General features: G+C 47.1%; 1 protein-coding gene across 5 annotated transcripts in view; it reads left to right on the top strand.

Moving 5' to 3' along the window:
* The window catches only part of LOC112217173 (signal peptide, CUB domain, EGF-like 1), a 144,642-nt gene that overhangs the window by 109,906 nt on the left and 6,881 nt on the right, over positions 1-27,855 (top strand). For 3 of the 5 annotated variants that reach the window (XM_042300216.1, XM_042300218.1, XM_042300219.1), the window contains 7 exons: positions 17,038-17,166; positions 22,879-22,995; positions 23,743-23,865; positions 24,008-24,127; positions 25,706-25,804; positions 27,058-27,174; positions 27,458-27,634. In XM_042300216.1, the coding sequence (XP_042156150.1) occupies positions 17,038-17,166; positions 22,879-22,995; positions 23,743-23,865; positions 24,008-24,127; positions 25,706-25,804; positions 27,058-27,174; positions 27,458-27,634 (882 nt within the window). The remainder of the gene's footprint in view (positions 1-17,037; positions 17,167-22,878; positions 22,996-23,742; positions 23,866-24,007; positions 24,128-25,705; positions 25,805-27,057; positions 27,175-27,457; positions 27,635-27,855) is intronic. The other 2 variants (XM_042300217.1, XM_042300220.1) reach the window with 1 other exon arrangement.

Here is a 27,855-nt window from a genome sequence, read left to right on the forward strand (position 1 = left end):
TTTCCAGATGTTTGATTAGAAGGTGCGTGTCAGTGGGTGGATGAGTTGTGTGTGTGTGTGTGTGTGTGTGTGTGTGTGTGTGTGTGTGTGTGTGTGTGTGTGTGTGTGTGTGTGTGTGTGTGTGTGTGTGTGTGTGTGGTCTGTGCAGGGAGACTGAGCTGCTCAGTTGTACAGTGTGTGTATGGGCACCTGAGACACGTCTTCACTGGCCTGCATTCCTCTCCCCAGTACCAGCGAAAGCCTGAACACACACACACACATCCAGTAATCCAATCAAAGAGCCATTACAGGAGTCACTTAACACAGACAAGGAGAAACCAGGCGATAGGCTACAAGCTCGTTAGGTTATAAGGGGACATACTTTTTTTCAGCTAATCTCAGTAAATGAACTGTATCATAGTCAGCAACACCTTTGATTCTCCCCCTCACTTTCCCACCTACCGCTCCCACGAGCTTTTTGTCATAGCTTCACTATCACTTTGTGTCCTCAAAAGACTGGAAGCTACTGTACGGATTCGCTTCCCCATAAACTCCTCCTCTAGCCCCACTCGTCCAGACAGAAAGCCTCCAGAAAGTGCCAACACTCTCAACCGCCCACTGTATTAACATGTCAGGCCCAGTAATCTCCACAATAACACTCCTATCTCCATCACCTTACATGACTCTGGCCCAGCTCCGGCCCTCAACCGTTCCGTCTCTCCCTCCGTCAGGCCGGCGTCGGCCCTGCCTGCTGTTTTATTTTGCTGTTGTGTTGCTCTTTACAGGAGTTGCTCTTGGCCCAGATGTGGCCCATAGAGCCTCTGTTATTAGACGGAGGAGAGTCTTTAGGGACAAAGCAAACAGAGCGGGCCGTTTAAGTCCTCTGATAAATACCCGGCCGGCTCTGGCCCGAGCCGCCCGTCGTCTCCCAAATTAGCAGCCTGAGGTGGTCACACTGAGGTAAACTCTGCTTTTTATGAACAGTAGATCCCCCTTCTCCCGTCCCCAAATTATTTGGACAGGTTTGGGTTTCCACAAATGTATTACGTTTAATTGCTTTTTACTGTAAATATTTTGTAAAACTACACAGTTTCCCTGAGGCGCGTACCAAGGCTACCCGAGCGCTCAGAGATAAGCCTGCAGCAGCAGCCAAAGAGCTTCCACATTCCTCATCTCTCTCTCACTCACTCTCTCTCCAATGGCTGCAGTTCATGTTACAATACAACCTTTATTTCTTCTTCTCTTTCTTTATTTCTGTCTTGTTTGCTGCCTCTCCCTCTTTCCGTTCTCCATCTACTATGCTTCTCCACCTGCATTGCTTGCTGTTTGTGGTTTTAGGCTGGGTTTCTGTACAGCACTTTGAGATATCAGCTGATGTACGAAGGGCTTTATAAATACATATGATTGATTGATTGATACTATCTTTGTCTTTTGAGAGGACTATTATCGACTCAGAAGCATCTTATGCAACAACGACCTTCCAGTTGATCCCTCTGAGTTTTACTTACTGTATTGAGGTCGAGGGCCAGAGGTCAACGTTCAGCCATTTTCTCATTTACCGGTCTATTATTTATCCTACACTGTTGTTAATTACAAACGATCCTAATCATCTGTTGAACCCTGATGTTAGCCCTTCCCATTTGGCTCTCAGCCTTCCCAGCAGCAGCAGTCTGCCCAGTCAGCCAGTCAATCAGTCAGTCAGCCGGTAGACAGTCAGCCAGTTAGTCAGTCAGTCAGTGAGTATGCCAGCCAGTCAGTCAGTCAGTGAGTAAGCCAGCCAATCAGTCAGTCAGTGAGTAAGCCAGCCAGTCAGTCAGTGAGTAAGCCAGCCAGTCAATCAGCCAGTCAGTCAACCAGCCATTCAGGCAGATGGCTGTAATAGATGGTAATGAGCTGCTATTGGCTGGTTATCTTCAGGGAGCAGCAGGGCTCAGAATGGACCTATTGATCGCAGATGGAGCAGGGTATCGATCGAACCGGTGGTAAATGTCAAACGGGGATGGGAGATTGATGGGTGTGGGTGTGTAGGGAGTGTGTGTGTGTGCGTGTGTGTGTGTGTGCGTGTGTATATGCTTGACAGATTACACCCCTGTTTTCACGTCCAGATTATTAGAGAGATTAAAATTATTAGATCACGGTGAGAAAGGAAGAGAGAGACAGAGGTGGTAACAAAAAGAGATATCTGAAATGAGAGGAAGATACAAGAGATAAGGGGTGAGTGAGAGATAGATCAGTGGGCATAGAGAGTGGAAGATTGAGAGTGAGTGACTGAGAAGGATGGAACATGAGACGTCCCCATTCCTTATCCGTTCCATTCATTGCTCTCATTTCCTTTCCATCCCTCTCTCCCTCCCCAGGTCTCCTCTACCTCCTCCCCCTCCCTGAGTGAGATCCTCATGGTACATCATATGTAGGAGAGCCTTAATGAGCTATGCCCTCGTTAATAGAGGCCTAACTACCACCTGGCCCCTGGCAGCCCAGATGTGTGTGCAATGCAATCACAGAGGTGCTCTCTCTCAATTCAATATCAATGTATGGGCTTTATTGGCATGGTAAACATATGTTAACATTGACAAAGCAAGTGAAGTAGATAATAAACAAAAGTGAAATAAAAAATCAAAATGAATAATTAACATTGTATTCACAGAAGCTCCAAAAGAATAAAGACATTTCAAATGTCAAATGATGTCTATATACAGTGTTGTAACAATGTGCAAATAGTTAAAGTACAAAAGGGAAAATAAATAAGCATAAATATGGATTGTGTTTACAATGGTGTTTGTTCTTCACTGGTTGCCCTTTTCTTGTGGCAACAGGTCACACATCTTGCTGTTGTGATGACACACTGGTATTTCACCCAGTAGATATGGGACTTTATCAATATTGGGTTTGTTTTTCAAATTCTTTGTGGATTTGTGTAATCTGAGGGAAATATGTCTCTCTAATATGGTCATACATTGGACAGGAGGTTAGGGAGTGCAGCTCAGTTTCCACCTCACATAGCCTGTCTTCTCTTGAGAGCCATGTCTGCCTACGGCGGTCTTTCTCAATAACAAGGCTATGCTCACTGAGTCTGTACATAGTCAAAGCTTTCCTTAGGTTTGGGTCAGTCACAGTGGTCAGGTATTCAGCCACTGTGTACTCTCTGTTTAGGGCCAAATAGCATTCTAGATTACTTTGTTTTATTGTTCATTCTTTCCGATATGTCATGTGTCTGGGACCGCGGATTGTCCTGGGTTTGTGGCTGTCTAGATCCCTGCTGTTTGTTGTTTTCAATTTTCCCCGTAACCTGCCTTGTCTGGAACTGCAAGGAGTAACAGCCTAACATACGTTGCTAGCTACCATGACAAAGACCAAAGCCAGCGGGAGTACCGTTGAGGACAGTGCCAGTGGTGTCTCTCTCTCACACATGAAGGATCTTTTAAATGAATAAAAAGAGACCTATAAGCAGTTGTTACAACAACAAGAAAATTGTTTCAAGGGTTTTGTCCAAATACTCGTGGATTCTACTAATAAAAGAATGGATGACCTGACCAGAGAGGTCCAGGACCTGAAGACAAATGTGCAGTTCTCCCAGGGTCAGCTCGACGAGTTGAAACAGGAGAACGGCAAGATGACAGCAATCTGTAAGTCATTGAGAGAGGACGTCAGTTCTGTGTGTGAATCCATGATAACAATGACAGAGAAATCAGAGGGACAATCAAGGCGAAACAACATGATTGTGGACGGAATTGCAGAATCTCCACATGAGACCTGGATGGAGTCTGAGGACAAAGTGAGGGAAATTGAAGATGGACCACAGGAAGATTGAGGTGGAGCGCGCCCACAGGACTGGAAAACCCACATCCGTTCCAGGTGACAGGCCCAGGCCGATAGTGGTCAAGTTCCTGAGGTTTAAGGACAAGGTTCTGGAAAGAGCCAATAACTTGAGAGGAACGTATATATCTTCCTCAAGGAGGATTATCCTGAAGCTGTGCGCCAGAAGAGGAAAGAACTGATCCCAGTCATGAAAGCTACCAGAGCGTGTGGGGGACATTGCGTACATCCTCTACGACAGGCTCATTGTCCACCCTCCCTCCCAGAAGCCTGGAAGGGATGAGAGAACCAAGCCTATGGGTTTGCAGCCTCAAACCCGCAGCACACACACACACACACATCAATTGATATGCTGATATGAATACTATGCATGCCAGTCTCTCTTGGCTCAGAGTTGAGGAGAGACTGACTGCATCACTTCTTCTTTTTGTAAGAAATATTAATGTGTTGAAAATCCCAAATTGTTTGCAGAGTCAACTTACACACAGCTTTGACACACACACTTATCCCACCAGACAGGCCACCAGGGGTCTTTTCATAGTCCCCAAATCCAGAACAAATTCAAGAAAACGTACAGTATTATATAGAGCCCTTATTGCATTGAACTTCCTTCCATCTCATATTGCTCAAATAAACAGCAAACCTGGTTTCAAAAAACAGATAAAGCAACACCTCGTGGCACAACGCCTCTCCCCTATTTGACCTAGATAGTTTGTATGCATGCATTGTGATTACTGTTATCACATAGGCTACGTGTGCCTTTAAAAAAAATGTATGTACTGTCCTTGAGCTGTTCTTGTCTAATGATGTTCTGTATTATGTCATTCTGTATTATGTTTCATGTTTTGTGTGGACCCCAGGAAGAGTAGCTGCTGCTTTTGCAACAGCCAATGGGGATCCTAATAAAATACCAAATACCAAAGTAATTATCTTTTTGTTTTCTCATGATTGAGTTGGGTTTAATTGTGTTGCTGTCCTAGGGCTCTGTGAGGTCTGTTTGTGTTTGTGAATAGAGCCTGAGGACAAGCTTGCTTAGGGGACTCTTCTCCAGGTTCATCTCTCTGTAGGTGATGGCTTTGTTATGGAAGGTTTGGGAATCGCTTCCTTTTAGGTGGTCTCTCTCTGTCTCCCTCTCTCTCCATTGAAGTGGACAGATCAAGATGGATGCTGCTCTCGCAGCATGTCTTATTCACACTTCACCCGACTACTCTATCTCTTCCTCTCCGTCCCACTCCCCTGTCTCACTTCCCACTCCCCTGTCTCACTTCCCTCTCCCCTGTCTCACTTCCCTCTCCCCTGTCTCACTTCCCACTCCCCTGTCTCACTTCCCTCTCCCCTGTCTCACTTCCCTCTCCCCTGTCTCACTTCCCACTCCCCTGTCTCACTTCCCACTCCACTGTCTCCTTCCCACTCCCCTGTCTCACTTCCCACTCCCCTGTCTCACGTCCCACTCCCCTGTCTCCTTCCCACTCCCCTGTCTCACTTCCCACTCCCCTGTCTCACTTCCCACTCCCCTGTCTCACTTCCCACTCCCCTGTCTCACTTCCCACTCCCCTGTCTCACTTCCCACTCCCCTGTCCCACTTCCCACTCCCCTGTCTCACTTCCCACTCCTGTCACTCTGCTTTTCTCAATATGTCTTTGTTTCTCCTCTTTCTCTCTCTCTGTCTCTCTCTCTATCTCTCTTCCTCTCTCACACTCTCTATATCTCCCTCTCTCACACATACAAACATATACACTCCCTCTCTCTCATTTACACACACAATGTCTCTCACACACGCAGTTTTGTATCATTTCAAGATGTGTGGATGCTTAATGTATTTATTTAAGCTTACCGTATTTTAGGGTTATTAAAGGTAATTATATAGGCCATTATTGGGCTCAGGCTTCCACCGAGTGGCCATTAAGTGTGGGGAAATGTGGTGGCTATGCTATGCCAGTGGTTATGGCTGCCAGACTTACTGAATAATGAGGGATCTTTGTCTGTGTTGGGGAAGTTTGGGCCGGGAAGGTGGGTTGCGATAGTGTTATACCTTCTGTAGACTTGTCTGGGAGGGGCGGCAGGGGAGGTGTATGTATGTGAGAGAGAGAGATGTGGAGAGAGAGAGAGAGAGAGAGATGTGGAGAGGGGGGGGTACATTCTTAAAAAAAAGGGTTCAGAAAGTGTTCTTCGGCTGTCACCATAGGATAATCCTTTTTGGTTCCAGGTAGAACCCTTTTGGGTTCCTTGTAGAACCCTCGGTTATAGCTAGCACCTTAGAGAGAGAGAATGTGTGTGTGAGAGAGAAGGAAGCCATTCCTCCTGTTTGAGATAGAGATGAGATCTGCTGTCGGCATGCCAAGGAAACGGAACTGGGAAATAGCCGTGATTGATTTAAAATACCCAGAGATTCTACTGCAGGGTAGAACTGCCTGGGAGAGCATGAGCGAGACGAGAGGAAGAAATGAACAGAAAGTGGATGAGATGGAAAGGAGGAGTAGAGAGTACAGAATAGAGAAATAGAGGTCTTCTCTCTAAGAAAGCAATCGTCAAAAAGCAAATGATGATGGAAGAGGAGAGAAAGAAAGCCAGTGATTCTGTTAATGTTGAGAGCTCAGCTTTCGATGAGGTCATTGCTTGAGAGCTCAGCTTTCGATGAGGTCATTGCTTGAGAGCTCAGCTTTCGATGAGGTCATCGGTTCAGAGGGTCAGCCTTAAACACTTCTGCGAGCAGGCCTTTCTAATCGACCTGGCCCGGGTATCCTGGAAGGATATTGACCTCATCCCGTCAGTTGAGGATGCCTGGTCATTCTTTAAAAGTAACTTCCTCACCATCTTAGACAAGCATGCTCCGATAAAAAAAATGCAGAAATAAGAACAGATATAGCCCTTGGTTCACTCCAGACCTGACTGCCCTCGACCAGCACAAAAACATCCTGTGGCGGACTGCAATAGCATCGAATAGTCCCCGCGATATGCAACTGTTCAGGGAAGTCAGGAACCAATACACGCAGTCAATTAGGAAAGCAAAGGCCAGCTTTTTCAAGCAAAAATTTGCATCCTGTAGCTCTAACTCCAAAATGTTCTGGGACACTGTAAAGTCCATGGAGAACAAGAGCACCTCCTCCCAGCTGCCCACTGCAATGAGGCTAGGTAACACGGTCACCACCGATAAATCCGTAATAATCGAAAACTTCAACAAGCATTTCTCAACGGCTGGCCATGCCTTCCGCCTGGCTACTCCAACCTTGGCCAACAGCTCCGCCCCCGCAGCTACTCGCCCACACCTCCCCAGCTTCTCCTTTACCCAAATCCAGATAGCAGATGTTCTGAAAGAGCTGCAAAACCTGGACCCATACAAATCAGCTGGGCTTGACAATCTGGACCCTCTATTTGTGAAACTGTCCGCCGCCATTGTCGCAACCCCTATTACCAGCCTGTTCAACCTCTCCTTCGTATCATCTGAGATCCCCAAGGATTGGAAAGCTGCCGCGGTCATCCCCCTCTTCAAAGGGGGAGACACCCTGGACCCAAACTGTTACAGACCTATATCCATCCTGCCCTGCCTATCTAAGGTCTTCGAAAGCCAAGTCAACAAACAGATCACTGACCATCTCGACTCCCACCGTACCTTCTCCGCTGTGCAATCCGGTTTCCGAGCCGGTCATGGGTGCACCTCAGCCACGCTCAAGGTACTAAACGATATCATAACTGCCATCGATAAAAGACAGTACTGTGCAGCCGTCTTCATCGACCTGGCCAAGGCTTTCAACTCTGTCAATCACCATATTCTTATCAGCAGACTCAGTAGCCTCGGTTTTTCTAATGACTGCCTTGCCTGGTTCACCAACTACTTTGCAGACAGAGTTCAGTGTGCCAAATCGGAGGGCATGTTGTCCGGTCCTCTGGCAGTCTCTATGGGGTACCACAGGGTTCAATTCTCGGACCGACTCTTTTCTCTGTATATATCAATGATGTTGCTCTTGCTGCGGGCGATTCCCTGATCCACCTCTACGCAGACGCCACCATTCTGTATACTTCTGGCCCTTCCTTGAATACTGTGCTATCTAACCTCCAAACGAGCTTCAATGCCATACAACACTCCTTCCGTGGCCTCCAACTGCTCTTAAACGCTAGTAAAACCAAATGCATGCTTTTCAACCATTCGCTGCCTGCACCCGCACGCCCGACTAGCATCACCACCCTGGATGGTTTCGACCTAGAAAATGTGGACATCTATAAGTACCTAGGTGTCTGGCTAGACTGCAAACTCTCCTTCCAGACTCATATCAAACATCTCCAATCCAAAATCAAATCTAGAGTCGGCTTTCTATTTCGCATCAAAGCCTCCTTCACTCACGCCGAAAAACTTGCCCTCGTAAAACTGACTATCCTACCGATCCTCGACTTTGGTGAAATGGCTTCCAATACTCTACTCAGCAAACTGGATGCAGTTTATCACAGTGCCATCCGTTTTGTTACTAAAGCACCTTATACCACACACCACTGCGACCTGTATGCTCTAGTCGGCTGGCCCTCGCTACATGTTCGTCGCCAGACCCGCTGGCTCCAGGTCATCTACAAGTCTATGCTAGGTAAAGCTCCGCCTTATCTCAGTTCGCTGGTCATGATGGCAACAGCCCCCCGTAGCACGTGCTCCAGGAGGTGTATCTCACTGATCATCCCTAAAGCCAAAACCTCATTTGGCCGCCTTTCCTTCCAGTTCTCTGCTGCCTGCGACTGGAACGAATTGCAAAAATCTCTGACGTTGGAGACTTTTATCTCCTTCACCAACTTTAAACATCTGCTATCTGAGCAGCTAACTGATCGCTGCAGCTGTACATAGTCTATCGGTAAATAGCCCACCCAATTTTACCTACCTCTTCCCCATACTGTTTTTATTTTATTTACTTTTCTGCTCTTTTGCACAACAGTATTTCTACCTGAACATGTTCATCTGCTCATTTATCACTCCAGTGTTAATCTGCTAAATTGTAATTATTCACTCCTATGGCCTCTTTATTGCCTACCTCCTCATGCCTTTTGCACACAATGTACATAGATTTTTTTCTACTATGTTATTGACTTGTTTATTGTTTACTCCATGTGTAACTGTGTTGTTGTCTGTTCACACTGCTATGCTTTATCTTGGCCAGGTCGGAGTTGCAAATGAGAACTTGTTCTCAATTAGCCTACCTGGTTAAATAAAATAAAAATATATATACAGTGCCTTGCGAAAGTATTCGGCCCCCTTGAACTTTGCGACCTTTTGCCACATTTCAGGCTTCAAACATAAAGATATAAAACTGTATTTTTTTGTGAAGAATCAACAACAAGTGGGACACAATCATGAAGTGGAACGACATTTATTGGATATTTCAAACTTTTTTAACAAATCAAAAACTGAAAAATTGGGCGTGCAAAATTATTCAGCCCCCTTAAGTTAATACTTTGTAGCGCCACCTTTTGCTGCGATTACAGCTGTAAGTCGCTTGGGGTATGTCTCTATCAGTTTTGCACATCGAGAGACTGAAATTTTTCCCATTCCTCCTTGCAAAACAGCTCGAGCTCAGTGAGGTTGGATGGAGAGCATTTGTGAACAGCAGTTTTCAGTTCTTTCCACAGATTCTCGATTGGATTCAGGTCTGGACTTTGACTTGGCCATTCTAACACCTGGATATGTTTATTTTTGAACCATTCCATTGTAGATTTTGCTTTATGTTTTGGATCATTGTCTTGTTGGAAGACAAATCTCCGTCCCAGTCTTAGGTCTTTTGCAGACTCCATCAGGTTTTCTTCCAGAATGGTCCTGTATTTGGCTCCATCCATCTTCCCATCAATTTTAACCATCTTCCCTGTCCCTGCTGAAGAAAAGCAGGCCCAAACCATGATGCTGCCACCACCATGTTTGACAGTGGGGATGGTGTGTTCAGGGTGATGAGCTGTGTTGCTTTTACGCCAAACATAACGTTTTGCATTGTTGCCAAAAAGTTCAATTTTGGTTTCATCTGACCAGAGCACCTTCTTCCACATGTTTGGTGTGTCTCCCAGGTGGCTTGTGGCAAACTTTAAACTACACTTTTTATGGATATCTTTAAGAAATGGCTTTCTTCTTGCCACTCTTCCATAAAGGCCAGATTTGTGCAATATACGACTGATTGTTGTCCTATGGACAGAGTCTCCCACCTCAGCTGTAGATCTCTGCAGTTCATCCAGAGTGATCATGGGCCTCTTGGCTGCATCTCTGATCAGTCTTCTCCTTGTATGAGCTGAAAGTTTAGAGGGACGGCCAGGTCTTGGTAGATTTGCAGTGGTCTGATACTCCTTCCATTTCAATATTATCGCTTGCACAGTGCTCCTTGGGATGTTTAAAGCTTGGGAAATCTTTTTGTATCCAAATCCGGCTTTAAACTTCTTCACAACAGTATCTCGGACCTGCCTGGTGTGTTCCTTGTTCTTCATGATGCTCTCTGCGCTTTTAACGGACCTCTGAGACTATCACAGTGCAGGTGCATTTATACGGAGACTTGATTACACACAGGTGGATTGTATTTATCATCAATAGTCATTTAGGTCAACATTGGATCATTCAGAGATCCTCACTGAACTTCTGGAGAGAGTTTGCTGCACTGAAAGTAAAGGGGCTGAATAATTTTGCACGCCCAATTTTTCAGTTTTTAAATTTGTTAAAAAAGTTTGAAATATCCAATAAATGTCGTTCCACTTCATGATTGTGTCCCACTTGTTGTTGATTCTTCACAAAAAAATACAGTTTTATATCTTTATGTTTGAAGCCTGAAATGTGGCAAAAGGTCGCAAAGTTCAAGGGGGCCGAATACTTTCGCAAGGCACTGTATATCAGGATACATTGTTATAGGAAAACACAGGCCCTGACATCTAAGGACTATTTTATTCTATTTTATTCTGATGTTCTTTTACATCACTCAACTGTATATATTTGACTTCATGTATCTGACTTGGCTTTTTGCACGGTGGACTGATTATTGGGGACACAATATCTGACCGTCCTCCTTCTCTTGGTCTTTTCTCCCCCTCCCTTCTCTTTTCGCCCTCCCCACCTACTTCCCTTCTGCTCCTGTTTTTTCTCTACCCCTCTCCATCTACCCTCTCTTTTTTCTTCCAGTCACCTCTCTTCCTCTCCCTTCTCCCCCCTCCTCCCCTCCACTCCTGTCTTAGTTGAGTCTTCCCTGTGGTGTCTTGCTTGACTGACTCTCCGACGCAAAGGCTTAGGTGTTAATCCCCAGCAGTTTTCATCACTTAGAGAACCAATCAAAAAGGGCTTAGCCTGTGTAATCTGACATGCTTTTGTCCTCTTCCTCCTCCCGCCACTCTTCCACTTTCCTCCTCTTTTATTTCCCTTTCTCCCTCCTCTTAATACTCCCTCCTTTGCTTTCTCTTCCGTCTCTTCCTCCTCCCTCTACCCTTCCACGTTCCTCCTACTTTCTTCACCTTCTTTTCTCCTCCTCCACTAAATCTACCTCTTCCACCTCCACTTTCTTTTCCATCTCTTCCTCCTCCTCTTTCGTTTCCTCATTTCCTCCCTTGTTGAGTGTGGCATTGGTAATCCTCCAAGGAGGGAAATATACCCAATGACCCTTTCCAGGGTTCGGCAGAGGGCACATAGTTAGAAAGAGGAAGGGGTGAGGAAAGAGAAGGGATGGGGTTAGGGAGGATGTACCGTGACATCAGATCACACCAGGCTGGAGGGTTGGCACTGTATGCACAGCGCCAGGGGATCCGGCTCGCTTGTTATTCCAGATCTATGTCTCTGGATCGTCTCATACACCTGGGCCTTTATTCCACAAGGATTCAGGAAGACCTAGTCACATGGGCAGTAGGAGGGAGAGGGAGGGGTAGATGGAAGTTATGGGAAAGTCCATCAAATCCCTGGATGGTGTAAGCCTTTGGGGGAGAGGAGGGAAGGGAGGGGGGGTTCAATTATGTATTCATTCAACACCCCTCCCCCTCTCTCTCTTTCTTTCTCTCTCTCTCTCTCTCTCTCTCTCTCTCTCTCTCTCAGTCCCTGTGTCTCTCTGACTATCTCTCTCTGTCTCTTTTTCTCTCTCTGACTCTTTCTCTCTCTCTCTCTCTCTCTCTCTGTGTGTCTCTCCCCTCTTCTCTAAGTCCTTGCATGGTGGGCTAGACAGTGTTGTGTACAGCAGTAGCAGCAGGCTGTTCCATTAGTTCCAGGTAAAGAGCGTGTCATAGGATCAGACAGCAGAGGCTAGTGGAGGATCCCTCTCAACAAGCCCCCTGAGCCTGTACCATGCTGAGCACCGTGAAGCTACCATTACACTTGATACCATCATGCACACAAATGCAAGAGCGTGCACACAAATGCTCACACACGTATACACACACATGGCCATGCGCACACACACACAGACAGACACACACACACACACACACACCGTGCGCCCAGACACACACATGCCAAGAGGAGGAGAAAGAGAGAGAAAGAAATCAATAGAAAGACAGAATAATGAAACTGCATAAAGAAATGGTATTCAGCAGAAAAGAAACCACTGGTGAATGAGACAGTCATTGTATCAGAGATCTCTGAAAGAATGAAAAGAAAGAGTGAATAAATAAGAGAATGAAAGAGGCAGGTGAGGCCTTCAGGGGACAGCGATGGGACTCCTATAGGTCTGTTTGCTCTGGGATAATATCTTCCCGGTGTTGTGACAATATGTTTGTGACTGAGGCCGGCTGCCCCACACCGACACCCTGGCACTGCGGTTACGACATGTTGTGTGGATGGAAACCTACTTTACCACCACAACGCAGCACGGCCAGTGTTCATGTTGTCTTTCAGGCCTGCCAACTCCTGGCTTCTTCCTGCTAGCACAAATAAGAGCATTAGGAAAAAGCCCACTTCTCTCTGACTCCCCCTGTCTCACCCTTACTCTCACCCCGACTGCCTCCCCCCCGTCCATAAAGACTCTTACAGAGGCTTAGAATAGATTTCCAAGGCATTAGTGAAGCCTTTTATTGGCCTGTTGTCTGCCAATTTGGAGATCTCCATCCCAGCATGGCAGTGGCTGTGTGGGAGAGACTGCTAAAGGAGGAACACTTTAGCACGGCAGAGTTCTATACTGTGTGTGTGTGTGTGTGTGTGTGTGTGTGTGTGTGTGTGTGTGTGTGTGTGTGTGTGTGTGTGTGTGTGTGTGTGTGTGTGTGTGTGTGTGTGTGTGTGTGTGTGTGTGTGTGTGTGTGTGTGTGTGTGTGTGTGTGTGTGTGTGTGTGTGTGTGTGTGTGTGTGTAAAAACTCGATTCTCTACGACCAGTATTGCCTTAGTGCGAGTATTCCCAAACTAGGGTACTTGTTTTAAAAAATAGTTTTTGCTTTTTCAAACAGTCCATTTATATTTTCGAACTGATCTATACACTTGGGTGAGGTTTTTTTCTTGCCTGAGTAGCCTTGTTTCACTGCCAAAAATACAATTAAACCATCTGGTGTTCAGTGAATTTACAACACAATGTCAAATACAGGTAGCTTAGTAAAATAATTAACATCACATTAACCGTTACTCTCTCGCGGGAATTCCACTAACGGTCCGTTTGTAGCCAAACGTAGCTGCTGCTCGTTCCGTTTGCTCCAAATGGATAAATGGTTCAAAATAGTAAGGCCCGGGTCCATAGAGACACATACCAGCTCTACTACCTGCAGTACTACACCTGCACCTGTCAACGACACACGTTGTTCTGCTTCCACGAGCACATCCAATGCTAGCATCAGTAATTCTAACTTTGTTGTTAGCCCAGATAGCATGGACACTGACAATTGTGAATCTGATGCAGCCGAAGAGCTACTACCCCCTTACCCGGGAAAGCACCAAACTTTGGACCATCGAAGTGGCGCAAATATATGATGAGAACTACATTGATTGTTTACTTATATTGGGAGTAGTGCCTTTCCTCAGCCACAGTGTGTTATATGTGAAAAGTACTATCTCACAACTCAATGAAACCTTCACTCCTGCTCAGACATTTAGAAAGAAAACTTGCCAATTTGAAAAATAAGCCGCTGGAGTTTTTTGAGCGAGAATTAAGACGACTTTCGAGTAGTAAGGCATGTATAAGAGCAGCAGATACCATTAATAAGAAGGGGCTAGAAGCGTCTTATATGGTGAGCTACCGAGTAGTTAGGACAGGCAAGACCCATACTATTGTGGGGGACTTAATTCTTCCTGCTGCCGTGGATATGGCTGGGACAATACTGGGGGGAAAGGCCAAAAAAACTACACAGACAATGCCTTCATCAAACAACACTGTTTCACAACGCATCAGTGACATGGCAGGAGATGTTTTGAAACAATTATTGCTTCGCATACAAGCCAGTGAATTCTATGCATAACAGCTGGATGAGTCAACAGACGTGGCGGGGTTGGCACAGCTCCTGGTATATGTCTGTTACGTTTATGGTGGTCAATTAAGGAAGACATCCTCTTCTGCAAACAGGAGAGGATATTTTGAAAGTACTGGACAGCTTTGTGACATCAAATGGACTTTTGGTATCTGTACTGATGGCGCAAAAGCCATGACAGGGAGACATAGTGGAGTGGTAACGCGGGTGCAAGTAGTTGCTCCCGACTTCACTTGGGTACACTGCCTCATCCACCGAGAGGCTCTCGAGTACACTGCCTCATCCACCGGGAGGCTCTCGGGTACACTGCCTCATCCACCGAGAGGCTCTCGAGTACACTGTCTCATCCACCGGGAGGCTCTCGGGTACACTGCCTCATCCACCGAGAGGCTCTCGGGTACACTGCCTCATCCACCGAGAGGCTCTCGGGTACACTGCCTCATCCACAGAGAGGCTCTCGGGTACACTGCCTCATCCACCGAGAGGCTCTCGGGTACACTGCCTCATCCACCGAGAGGCTCTCGGGTACACTGCCTCATCCACCGAGAGGCTCTCGGGTACACTGCCTCATCCACCGAGAGGCTCTTGGGTACACTGCCTCATCCACCGAGAGGCTCTCGGGTACACTGCCTCATCCACCGAGAGGCTCTTGGGTACACTGCAGCATCCACCGAGAGGCTCTTCGGTACACTGCAGCATCCACAGAGAGGCTCTTGGGTGCACTGCAGCATCCACAGAGAGGCTCTTGGGTCCACTGCAGCATCCACCGAGAGGCTCTTGCTGCCAAGGTAATGCCTGACAGCTTGAAAGACGTTTTGGACACTACAGTGAAAATGGTTAACTTTGTTAAAGCAAGGCCACTGAACTCTCGTGTATTTTCTGCATTATGCAATTATATGGGCATCGACCATGTAACGCTTTTACAACATACAGAAGTGCGCTGGTTATCAAGGGGCAAAGTATTGACATGTTTTTTTAAATTGAGAGACGAGCTTAAAGTTTTCTTTACTGACCATAATTTTCACTTGTCTGACCTCTTGCATGATGACGAGTTTCTCACACGACTGGCTTATCTGGGTGATGTTTTTCACTTGTCTGACCGCTTGCATTATGAGGAGTTTCTCACACGACTGGCTTATCTGGGTGATGTTTTTCACTTGTCTGACCGCTTGCATGATGAGGAGTTTCTCACACGACTGGCTTATCTGGGTGATGTTTTTCACTTGTCTGACCGCTTGCATGATGAGGAGTTTCTCACACGACTGGCTTATCTGGGTGATGTTTTTCACTTGTCTGACCGCTTGCATGATGAGGAGTTTCTCACACGACTGGCTTATCTGGGTGATGTTTTTCACTTGTCTGACCGCTTGCATGATGAGGAGTTTCTCACACGACTGGCTTATCTGGGTGATGTTTTTTCTCGCCTGAATGATCTGAATCTAGGATTACAGGGACTCTCCACAACTATATTCAATGTGCGGGACAAAATTGAGGCTATGATTAAGAAGTTGGAGCTCTTTTCTGTCTGCATTAACAAGGACAACACACAGGTCTTTCCATCATTGTATGATTTTTTTGTGAGCAAATGAAGTCAAGCTTACGGACAATGGCAAATGTGATATAGTGAAGCACCTGAGTGAGCTGGGTGTGCAATTACGCAGGTACACTCCCGGAACGGATGACACAAACAACTGGATTCGTTATCCATTTCATGCCCTGCCTCCAGTCCACTTACCGATATCTGAACAAGAGAGCAATTTCATTGAAATTGTAACAAGCGGTTCTGTGAAAATTGATTTGAATCAGAAGCCACTGCCAGATTTCTGGATTGGGCTGTGCTCAGAATATGCGGCCTTGGCAAATCGTGCTGTTAAGACATTGATGCCCTTTGCAACCACGTACCTATGTGAGTGGATTTTCAGCCCTCACTAGTACGAAAATTAAATACAGGCACAGACTGTCTGTGGGAAATTATTTAAGACAGACTCTCTCCAATACAACCCAACATTGCAGAGTTATGTGCATCCCTTCAAGCACACCCTTCTCATTAACCTGTGGTGAGTTATTCACAATTTTGGATGAACAAATAAGGTTTTATATGTAAGATGGTTAAATAAAGAGCAAAATTATTGATTATTATTATTATTTGTGCCCCGGTCCTATAAGAGCTCTTTGTCACTTCCCACAAGCCGGGTTGTGACAAAAACTCACACTCATTCTTATGTTTAATAAATGTATCGTATAGTGTGTGTGTGTGTGTGTGTGTGTGTGTGTGTGTGTGTGTGTGTGCGTGTGTGTGTGTGGCAGACTTACAATGATGGCATAAACAACAGTTGAGAGTGCGCTGACCCTGGTGCTAGAGGGGGTACAGCTGACCCTGGTGCTAGAGGGGGTACAGCTGACCCTGGTGCTAGAGGGGGTACAGCTGACCCTGATGCTAGAGGGGTACAGCTGACCCTGGTGCTGGAGGGGGTACAGCTGACCCTGGTGCTGGAGGGGGTACAGCTGACCCTGGTGCTAGAGGGGTACAGCTGACCCTGGTGCTAGAGGGGGTACAGCTGACCCTGGTGCTGGAGGGGTACAGCTGACCCTGGTGCTGGAGGGGTGCAGCTGACCCTGGTGCTAGAGGGGGTACAGCTGACCCTGGTGCTAGAGGGGGTACAGCTGACCCTGGTGCTAGAGGGGGTACAGCTGACCCTGGTGCTGGAGGGGGTACGGCAGCTGGAGGTTGAATGTTTGAAGGGGTACGGGACTATAAAAAGTTTGGGAACCACTGCCTTAGTGTATGTATCTGTGGCCTAATGCTCTCTCTCTCTCTCGCTTTCTCACTCCCTTACTCTCTGTCCCCCCCCCCTTCTCTCCCTATCACCATACAGACATAGATGAATGCCAGGAGGCGACCAATAACGGCGGCTGTGACCATTTCTGCAAAAACACGGTGGGCTCCTTTGAGTGCAGCTGCCAGAAGGGCCACAAGCTCCTCACTGACGAGCGCACCTGCCAGGGTGAGCAGCCCACCTGGCTGACGGCTGTCATACACTCCTGTCTGATGACGTCACAATGCTTTTAAGACAGTTGCCTTTGGAAACCGGTGCCGTCGCTCCGCGATCAGATCACGGAAGGAAAGTGTCACGGAATAGGGACCGTGGAAATGGATATACTAGAATATACAGTCGGCCTAGTAGCTTCTATCATACGTCTCTATGATAGTAACTCACTCATGTGCTTCATGTTCAGAGCAGGATCATACGTAGGATCAAAACAGGGGTTGGTCTACAAATCATTCACCTGGAATGACATGCACAGATAGGCTTGTTAGTACAATGGACTTGACATCCTTCAGTGGGTGTAATATACTGTCAGTTGTATTAAGGCATTCTGCTTCTCTCTTCATATCTAATCCCTGGTTGTGTTTGGAGGACAAATGCAGATTCCTCTATACAAGTCACAGCAAGAGACACAAGGAGAGGCACACATCACAAATTATTTTATTAACAACAACACCCTGCAGTGTTTTTGTCCCCGAACCAAAAACACCAAACAACTCTATCCCAGTGTGTGTGTGTGTCATATTAAACACCAAAAAACTGCCAACTAACAGTTTATACAACTCCATACACGCCAATATCACACTCAGCCTGGGTGTGTGCTGATGGGAGGAACACACACATACACACACACACACCGACACGCTCCTTCCACCCATCAGCTTACCTGATTGTAAAACTTAGCTTCCATCTGCTAACAAGTGGTATTTCTGTTCAGATTTTTATTTTTAACTTTTATTTATTTAATGTTTTAATTCTTTCCATGCTGGTAAGCTCTTCCAGGGAAAATAGCTCCTGGTAATACGTGTTGGAGAAGACCTACAGCTATGCCAGGTTCCTCCGGAGAGAGAGTCTTTAGGCAGCCCCTGTGCCTGTACAAGGGCAGGGGTGATGGAGAATGGGGTGTGCAATAATCACCAGGAACATAAAGACTCCCTACAGGTAGCTGTATTAAAACAATATCGTAGAGGTCAAGACGACAGAGGGAGCAGAACTTTAGCTTTGCAGACACAGTATGCTTATTAAGAGGCAATAGACAGGCTACATTCTTTGGTGTTTTAATAAACAGGGACACTGTCCTTGGGTGTGTTACACCCGACCGCACAAACAGACAGACACCTGCACATCAGCCAAGCCAACAACTGGCACCTTTCTGTGAAATGAGATGATACAAGTCGTTCCAGTGCTGCGCGGTGGCTGGGGTTGTGGTCTGATGCTAGTTTAATTAATCAGGTATGATAATGTAACCCGAGCCCGTCATATAGACAGTTGCCTGGAGGACTGTAGCAAAGCAGCCAACAGAAGCCAGGCCTCAACAACTTCCTCCTCATGACAAACTTTATCACAACACACCGTATTTTTAGCCTCTGTAAATCTCCACAGCCCAGATGACTTGGTATTGAAATAGCCCAGGTGAGTTGGAGACGCTGGACTGAAGAAATGTGTTGCTACTGTCAGCCACCCAAATATGTCATTACATCGGTCTCACTAAAGTTGAATAATTCAATTATAAAACAAAACCTGATCCTAGGTCAGCACTCCTACTCAGAGATGCTTGATACTGTACATACAGCCACTGGTCCTGACCACAGTGAGTTGGTCTGATCTTTCCCAGGCCTGGGTTGGAGGGCTTGTCTGAAAGACTGAATTGGATCGGGAAGTCTCCACGAAGAACACCTCTTGGTGTTGTTTAGTGAGCAGATATCCTTACTGACACAGACCCTGTAACCCTATCAACCTGTCACCTGTCACCTGTAACCCTGTAACCCTATCAACCTGTCACCTGTAACCCTGTCACCGTCACCTGCCACCCTGTCACCTGTAACCCTATCAACCTGTCACCTGTAACCCTGTCACCTGTAACCCTGTCACCCTATCAACCTGTCGCCTGTAACCCTGTCACCCTATCAACCTGTCACTTGTAACCCTGTCACCTGTCACCTGTAACCCTATCAACCTGTCACCTGTAACCCTGTCACCCTGTCACCTGTAACCCTATCACCCTATCAACCTGTCACCTGTAACCCTGTCAACCTGTCACCTGTAACCCTGTCACCCTATCAACCTGTCACCTGTAACCCTGTCACCCTATCAATCTGTCACCTGTAACCCTATCAACCTGTCACCTGTAACCCTGTCAACCTGTAACCCTGTCAACCTGTCACCTGTAACCCTGTCACCCTGTCAGCTGTAACCCTATCAAACTGTCACCTGTAACCCTGTCAACCTGTCACCTGTAACCCTGTCACCCTGTCACCTGTAACCCTGTCACCCTATCAACCTGTCACCTGTAACCCTATCAACCTGTCACCCTGTCACCTGTCAGCTGTAACCCTATCAAACTGTCACCTGTAACCCTGTCAACCTGTAACCCTGTCAACCTGTCACCTGTAACCCTATCAACCTGTCACCTGTAACCATGTCACCTGTAACCCTATCAACCTGTCACCTCTAACCCTGTCAACCTGTCACCTGTAACCCTGTCAACCTGTCACCTGTAACCCTATCAACCTGTCACCTGTAACCCTGTCACCTGTAACCCTGTCACCTGTAACCCTATCAACCTGTCACCTGTAACCATGTCACCCTGTCACCTGTAACCCTATCAACCTGTCACCTGTCAACCTGTAACCCTGTCAACCTGTCACCTGTAACCCTGTCAACCCTATCACCTGTAACCCTATCAACCTGTAACCCTGTCACCTGTAACCCTATCACCCTGTCACCTGTCAGCTGTAACCCTATCAAACTGTCACCTGTAACCCTGTCAACCTGTAACCCTGTCAACCTGTCACCTGTAACCCTATCAACCTGTCACCTGTAACCATGTCACCTGTAACCCTATCAACCTGTCACCTCTAACCCTGTCAACCTGTCACCTGTAACCCTGTCAACCTGTCACCTGTAACCCTATCAACCTGTCACCTGTAACCCTGTCACCTGTAACCCTGTCACCTGTAACCCTATCAACCTGTCACCTGTAACCATGTCACCCTGTCACCTGTAACCCTATCAACCTGTCACCTGTCACCCTGTCACCTGTCAACCTGTCACCTGTAACCCTGTCAACCTGTCACCTGTAACCCTGTCAACCCTATCACCTGTAACCCTATCAACCTGTAACCCTGTCACCTGTAACCCTATCAACCTGTCACCTCTAACCCTGTCAACCTGTCACCTGTAACCCTATCAACCTGTCACCTGTAACCCTGTCACCTGTAACCCTGTCACCTGTAACCCTATCAACCTGTCACCCTGTCACCTGTAACCCTGTCACCTGTAACCCTGTCACCTGTCACCTGTAACCCTATCAACCTGTCACCTGTAACCCTGTCAACCTGTCACCTGTAACCCTGTCAACCTGTCACCTGTAACCCTATCAACCTGTCACCTGTAACCCTATCAACCTGTCACCTGTAACCCTGTCAACCTGTAACCCTGTCAACCTGTCACCTGTAACCCTGTCAACCTGTAACCCTGTCACCCTGTCACCTGTAACCCTGTCAACCTGTCACCTGTAACCCTGTCAACCTGTCACCTGTAACCCTGTCAACCTGTCACCTGTAACCCTGTCAACCTGTCACCTGTAACCCTATCAAACTGTCACCTGTAACCCTGTCACCTGTAACCCTATCAACCTGTCACCTGTAACCCTGTCACCTGTCACCTGTAACCATATCAACCTGTCACCTGTAACCCTATCAACCTGTCACCTGTAACCCTGTCACCCTGTAACCCTGTCACCTGTAACCCTGTCGCCTGTCACCCTGTAACCCTGTCACCTGTAACCCTGTCACCCTGTCACCTGTAGCCCTATCAACCTGTCACCTGTAACCCTGTCACCTGTAACCCTGTCACCCTGTCACCTGTAACCCTGTCACCTGTAACCCTATCACCCTGTCACCTGTAACCCTGTCACCTGTAACCCTGTCACCCTATCACCCTGTCACCTGTAACCCTGTGACCTGTAACCCTATCAACCTGTCACCTGTAACCCTGTCACCTGTAACCCTATCAACCTGTCACCCTATCACCCTGTCACCTGTAACCCTGTCACCTGTAACCCTGTCACCCTGTCACCTGTAACCCTCAACCTGTCAACCCTGTCACCTGTAACCCTGTCACCTGTAACCCTGTCACCTGTAACCCTGTCACCCTGTCACCTGTAACCCTATCAACCTGTCACCTGTAACCCTGTCACCTGTAACCCTGTCACCTGTAACCCTGTCACCTGTAACCCTATCAACCTGTCACCCTGTAACCCTGTCACCCTATCACCCTGTCACCTGTAACCCTGTCCCTGTCACTATTTAGACCCCCAACCACATAACCAGGTTGCATGTACACTGTTATTCCAGACAGAATATTTTCAAATACTCCTGCAGTGTCCAGTCCTCCAGCACACACACACACACACACATCCACTGTCTCCCCACTGACAGTTCACAGCTCAGATGTATTGTCCTTTTAGTGGAAAGCACTCTAAACAAAAGACAGTTCAAACAACTCCCCATAGTGAAACTCAATGCATTCAATATCCACAATACTGTACTGACAACATGGATGTTAACTCTGTTCTAACTGTCATGTAGACACTGTCTATATTGTCCATCAGTCCTTGGTGAGGGCATGGTCAGTGTTAACTCTGTCCTAACTGTCTATATTGTCCGTCAGTCCTTGGTGAGGGCATGGTCAGTGTTAACTCTGTCCTAACTGTCTATATTGTCCATCAGTCCTTGGTGAGGGCATGGTCAGTGTTAACTCTGTCCTAACTGTCTATATTGTCCATCAGTCCTTGGTGAGGGCATGGTCAGTGTTAACTCTGTCCTAACTGTCTATATTGTCCGTCAGTCCTTGGTGAGGGCATGGTCAGTGTTAACTCTGTCCTAACTGTCTATATTGTCCATCAGTCCTTGGTGAGGGCATGGTCAGTGTTAACTCTGTCCTAACTGTCTATATTGTCCGTCAGTCCTTGGTGAGGGCATGGTCAGTGTTAACTCTGTCCTAACTGTCTATATTGTCCGTCAGTCCTTGGTGAGGGCATGGTCAGTGTTAACTCTGTCCTAACTGTCTATATTGTCCGTCAGTCCTTGGTGAGGGCATGGTCAGTGTTAACTCTGTCCTAACTGTCTATATTGTCCATCAGTCCTTGGTGAGGGCATGGTCAGTGTTAACTCTGTCCTAACTGTCTATATTGTCCATCAGTCCTTGGTGAGGGCATGGTCAGTGTTAACTCTGTCCTAACTGTCTATATTGTCCATCAGTCCTTGGTGAGGGCATGGTCAGTGTTAACTCTGTCCTAACTGTCTATATTGTCCATCAGTCCTTGGTGAGGGCATGGTCAGTGTTAACTCTGTCCTAACTGTCTATATTGTCCGTCAGTCCTTGGTGAGGGCATGGTCAGTGTTAACTCTGTCCTAACTGTCTATATTGTCCATCAGTCCTTGGTGAGGGCATGGTCAGAGTGACCCACTATTGTCCAGTTCATGGCAGTATCTCAAATGGCACCCTATTCCCTAGGAGCCCTGGTCCAATGTAGTGCACTATATAGGGAATAGATTGTCATGGGGCTCTAGTCAAAAGTAGTGCACTATATTGGGAATGGTGCTATTTTTGGACAGCCCCTGTGTGTAAACAGTAGCATTACATACAATCTGTTTCTCCTCTCAGATATTGACGAGTGTTCCTTTGAGAGGACCTGTGACCACACCTGCGTCAACTACCCTGGCAACTTCGACTGTGTCTGTCAGGAAGGATACACTCTGTACGGCCTCACACACTGCGGAGGTGAGTATAACACAGACATGCATGGGATTGCACGCACACACACACAAACACACACACACACATACTTAGAAAGATATGGGAAAGAGATAGACAGGCAGCTAGGGAGAGGCACTGATAGAAATGAATTGATTGACACAAAGTGAGAAGCCCTGAGAGACTGACAAGGAGGAAGAGAGAGTAAGAAAGAGAGGGGAGAGAGAGAAACAGAAAGAGAAAGAGTTTTTTCATTGTGTGTGTTGGTGAGGGGTGACCGAGCACGTGCAGACGGAGCTGCCAAAAACACACTCGCACCTCAGTTCCCCTGAATAGCCCTCCGTACCTGCGTCCCTGCCTGTGTGTGCATGTGTGTGTGTTGTACCTGTTTACACACATGTCGAGCGGGGGGCATTAGGTGTGTGTGTGTTGTGATCCCACTTCACCTGGCCCTGTCTGACTGACAGCCATGTTCTTCAGAGGTAGACTAAACAGGCCACTGTCTTAAGGGCGTTTCATTAGCAGTCAACAGATACCAGTCAGTCAGATATAGAGCACGGAGAGGACATGAGCTGTCTGTCTCACACTGATGACATCACACACTCACATGTAGCACATGCTCTGTCTTGATGATGTCATTCTGAACTTTGATGATACCCAACCACGTATGTGTGCGCAGACGCAAACACACACACACACACACACACACACACACACACACACACACACACACACACACACCCTCTGACTGTATTCTATGTGGTTGTGTCTCAGACATAGATGAGTGCAGCATTAACAACGGGAGCTGTGAGCACAGCTGCGTGAACACACAGGGAGGCTATGAGTGTCTGTGTCCGCCCGGTCAGAAACTCCACTGGAACAAGAAGGACTGCACCAGTAAGCACCTAAACGTCTACTGTGTGTGTGTGTGTCTTCTATACACATAGGAGAGTGTGTGTGAGTGTGCGTGTGTGTCATCGTTTTTGTGCTGTGACGGGTCGGTGGTTGTCACGGTGACGTGACCCTCTATGTTCCTCAGAGGCGGTGAAGTGTTTGGCCGACGGGAAGCCAGCGCCGCGCGCCCAGCTCAGCTGTGACAAGAGAGGAGGGGTGGAGGTGTGCTCCCTCTCCTGTCCGTCCAACGCACTCTTCCTCGCAGGTACGTGGCTCAGTCCTACACACCCCAACACACACACACCTTACAGCAAGGAGGAATTGTTTTACTCAAAGACCAAACCTTCACTCTATCTCCCCAGCAGAATCCTAGCCTTTAACCTTGACTCTCCTCAATCTGCAATCTACACTCCCTCCTTCTCTGGTTAAACTACATTAATCCTCTACCTTCTCTGATCTGGACTGGTCTGGTGAGATTTAGTCCCATGCGCTAGTATTCAGCTGACTCTTATCGATGACCAATGCCTGTGTAGCAGCGTGTTTACTGAGCTCCAGCCACTCCGCTTTCTCTGCTGCCCTCTAGAGGCCAAGGCCAGTCCTCACGCTGCTCTCCATTCAAGCAGAGCTCCCACTTGAATGAAGGGCTCAGATTAAAGAACTAATCTATCTATCTACCTACCTACCTTTCTCAGTCACTGGCCAAAGGATCCATCAGGGGGCATTTCAGCTAAAAGTATTTCACTCAGTGAGTGATTTCGTCTGGTGTTGCCCCTAAGGCTATAAATGGCTATAAAGCTATTGGCTGTCAATGCAGGCGCCCTGGTCCTTCTGCGAATGTGCTTAACACAGACGAACATCTGTAAAACAATTACATTCTTTAATCGGGCCTGCCATATTTCTGTTGGGACTGTTTTGAGTAGACGTTTGCTCCGTTTGGTTTGGCTGCTGTAGTGTGAGACTGATGGATAGCGCTCAAACACAAAGTGAAATAATATTGCTTTTTTATCTTTCTTGAGAATGTCTTAATTTGGGGGAGATGGAAAGCTTTTCAATTCTTGTGGTTGCACTTTATTCACATCCCACTTTATGAGCTCTGAAGTCTTCATCCCTCATTTGACTATCTAGATGTGTGAGTGTGTGTGTGTGTGTGTGTGTGTGTGTGTGTGTGTGTGTGTGTGTGTGTGTGTGTGTGTGTGTGTGTGTGTGTGTGTGTGTGTGTGTGTGTGTGTGTGTGTGTGTGTGTGTGTGTGTGCGTGCGTGCGTGCGTGCGTGCGTGCGTGTGTAAGTGTGCGTGAACATTCATGAGTGAGCATAGATCTGTCATTCGGGTTCTGTAATAATTTCTCTCCATCCATAAGGGAATGTGTATGTATGCACTTGTGTGTGTGTGTGTGTGTGTGTGTGTGTGTGTGTGACTGAGGTGTGTGTGAGTGTGTTTTCTTTTATGGCAGACTTCATATGGCAGTCTCTTGTAACTCTTAAATACTAGAGAAAGTGAGGCCATAGAAAACTAATACAAGTATTTTACTCCTCCGCACTCCATCAGAACCTCAACTAGCCAAGAGAAACACACACACACACACACACACACACCCCAGGCAGTTAGCGTAGCAGGGAGATTGGGTCACACTGCTCCTCAGACGGACCCCTCTATCACTTTGACAGCAATCCCATATTTCCTCATGTCCCATGTCACCCTGTCCCTCAGTGCTGTCAGTTTAATAGCCATAAACAAGTCAGCCAGTGGCAGAAGACAGGGATACTGCAAGCAGAGCTGGTCTAAATGGATCGATCTTGGATGGACAGGGTTGTAACTGACATGTACTTGTGTGTGTCCCGCCAGACTCTGAAAACAGCTACACACTAAGCTGTGGTGTGCCGGTGCAACCTGGGAAGGCACCGCAGAAGAGGAACGCCACCACCGCCCTGCTCACCTGTGCAGGTATGCAATGCATTATGGGACATGTATTATGGGACAGAGATGTCATGCTTTGTTCAATATAAAGATATTTAACCATACCACTTCAGCTAAAACACACACATACCATGAGATCAGGGTCTCGCAGCTCGGTCATGACCTTGTAGTGTCGATGCAGTTGACATCTTTTCACTTCTCTCGTTGCCGTTGAGTTTAAATCCCTCAATTTCTTCATTCCCTCCATCGGAATCTTCACTCCCCTGCCTTTGGTGCTCGCCATATCGTCACTCCTATATTTCCTTCAGCACTCTGTAGATTCTGAACAGGGAGAGGGCCTTCGCACGGCCAGAGGAATGCACTGAGAGGGAGAGAGAGAGAAAGAGGGAGAGAGGTGGAGAGTGTGTGTGAGAGAGATAGAGATGGAGAGATATAAAGACTCACCATCTGGCTGGGGGTGTGAGTGTTAAGTGATATGAAATACGGTTACGATGATGATGGTGGTGATGATGATGATGGTGGTGATGATGATGATGACGGTGACGATGATGATGATGACGGTGACGATGATGATGGTTATGATGATGATGATCAAGACAGATAATGTGGAGTCCCAAACCACTAACAGCTCAGTCCATTCAGCGCCTCTGCTTTTCAGCAGCAAACTGGAGCCAGTGGTGTCCTGGTGAGTATGTTGTTAGTGGTTAATGGACAGAGCCACACACACAGCCCTTCATGGCCTCTCAGTGTGCTGTGTGTTTACCTGGCTCCGATCTCAATGTTCCTATCCACTCAGCGTACCCATAACCACACACACACACACACACACACTGACCCTTGCGTGTCTCCAGCACCTCGTTAAAAGGACAGCAATCCCGACCACCCAATACATGACCGACAAACAGACACAAACACACACATTCCGTCTACAAGCCTCCCTGGTGTCGGCTGGACTGCTGATCGCCGGCACGATGTGGGTTTTTGGTTTTGCCTTCATTGCCAGAGAGACAGGCAGAGCGTGATGAAGCATTTGGCTGTGTTAGTTCCTCTCTGACCTAAACTTCACCTCAACCAGGGAACACCAATAAAGGTGGCCTGGAGATGCTCTCTGAAGTGTGTGATCATATGCCATGGGCAGTGGACCATCATTAAGGGCCCGGAGTTGGTCAGGTCAGGTGATCAGGATAAAACTCCTGTCCCTAATTATGATGTTATTCATAAGATGTCAAAAGGTTATCCATTAGTGTATATCTGTGTCTTTCTCCTTGATGTAAATGAAGATACGTTACCCCCGCCCATCAAGCAGAAGGCCCGCTTCAAGGTCAAAGATGCCAAGTGTCACCTAAGACCCAGGAACAAGGAAAAACACAGAGAGATGTCCAAGCCGAGCCTGCAAGGTAAATCCTGCTACTCCTAAATGACTGTAGAAGCTGTACTGTATAACACAGGCTACTCCTAACTTAGAGTGTACAGCATCAAGTAATACAGACCGAACTAAGACTAAGAAGGTATACACGATGCAAGATACTGTAGCAGTAATATAAACCAACAGTTAGATGTGCCCTGAGCTGTGCCCTTACACCTGCCATAACTCCGAAACAAACAATACTAAACAATGCACAACAGCATCCTATCAACTTCCTCTTCTTATCTTCTTCCTCATCCTCCCCTTCTTCTCAGGGAGTCCGCTCCCATGTACTGACGACTGCCAGGTGACCTTTGTCAATCTGAAGTGTGACTCGTCCAAGAAGCGGCGGCGTGGACGCAAGTCCCCTTCCAAAGAGGTTTCCCACATCACAGCTGAGTTTGAGATGGAGATGAAGGAAGCCTCAGGTCAGTGTGACTGTGCAACCTCAGGTCAGTGTGTGTGTATGTGATTGTGTGTGTGTGTGTGTGCTGATTGCATATACGCCACATTTTAGACTCATGTAACCTATTTCTGTATGGGTGTGAGCAATGTGAGCTTTCTGTTATATCGAGTGTGTGTGCTTGTATATTCCTCTCTGCAGACTCGTGTAACGTGGACTCTGTGTATTTGTTGTGTGTGTGTGTGTACTGACTGTGTGTATTCCACTCCC

This window comes from Oncorhynchus tshawytscha, linkage group LG17 (genome assembly GCF_018296145.1).
Source record: "Oncorhynchus tshawytscha isolate Ot180627B linkage group LG17, Otsh_v2.0, whole genome shotgun sequence".
NCBI classification, from domain to species: domain Eukaryota; kingdom Metazoa; phylum Chordata; class Actinopteri; order Salmoniformes; family Salmonidae; genus Oncorhynchus; species Oncorhynchus tshawytscha.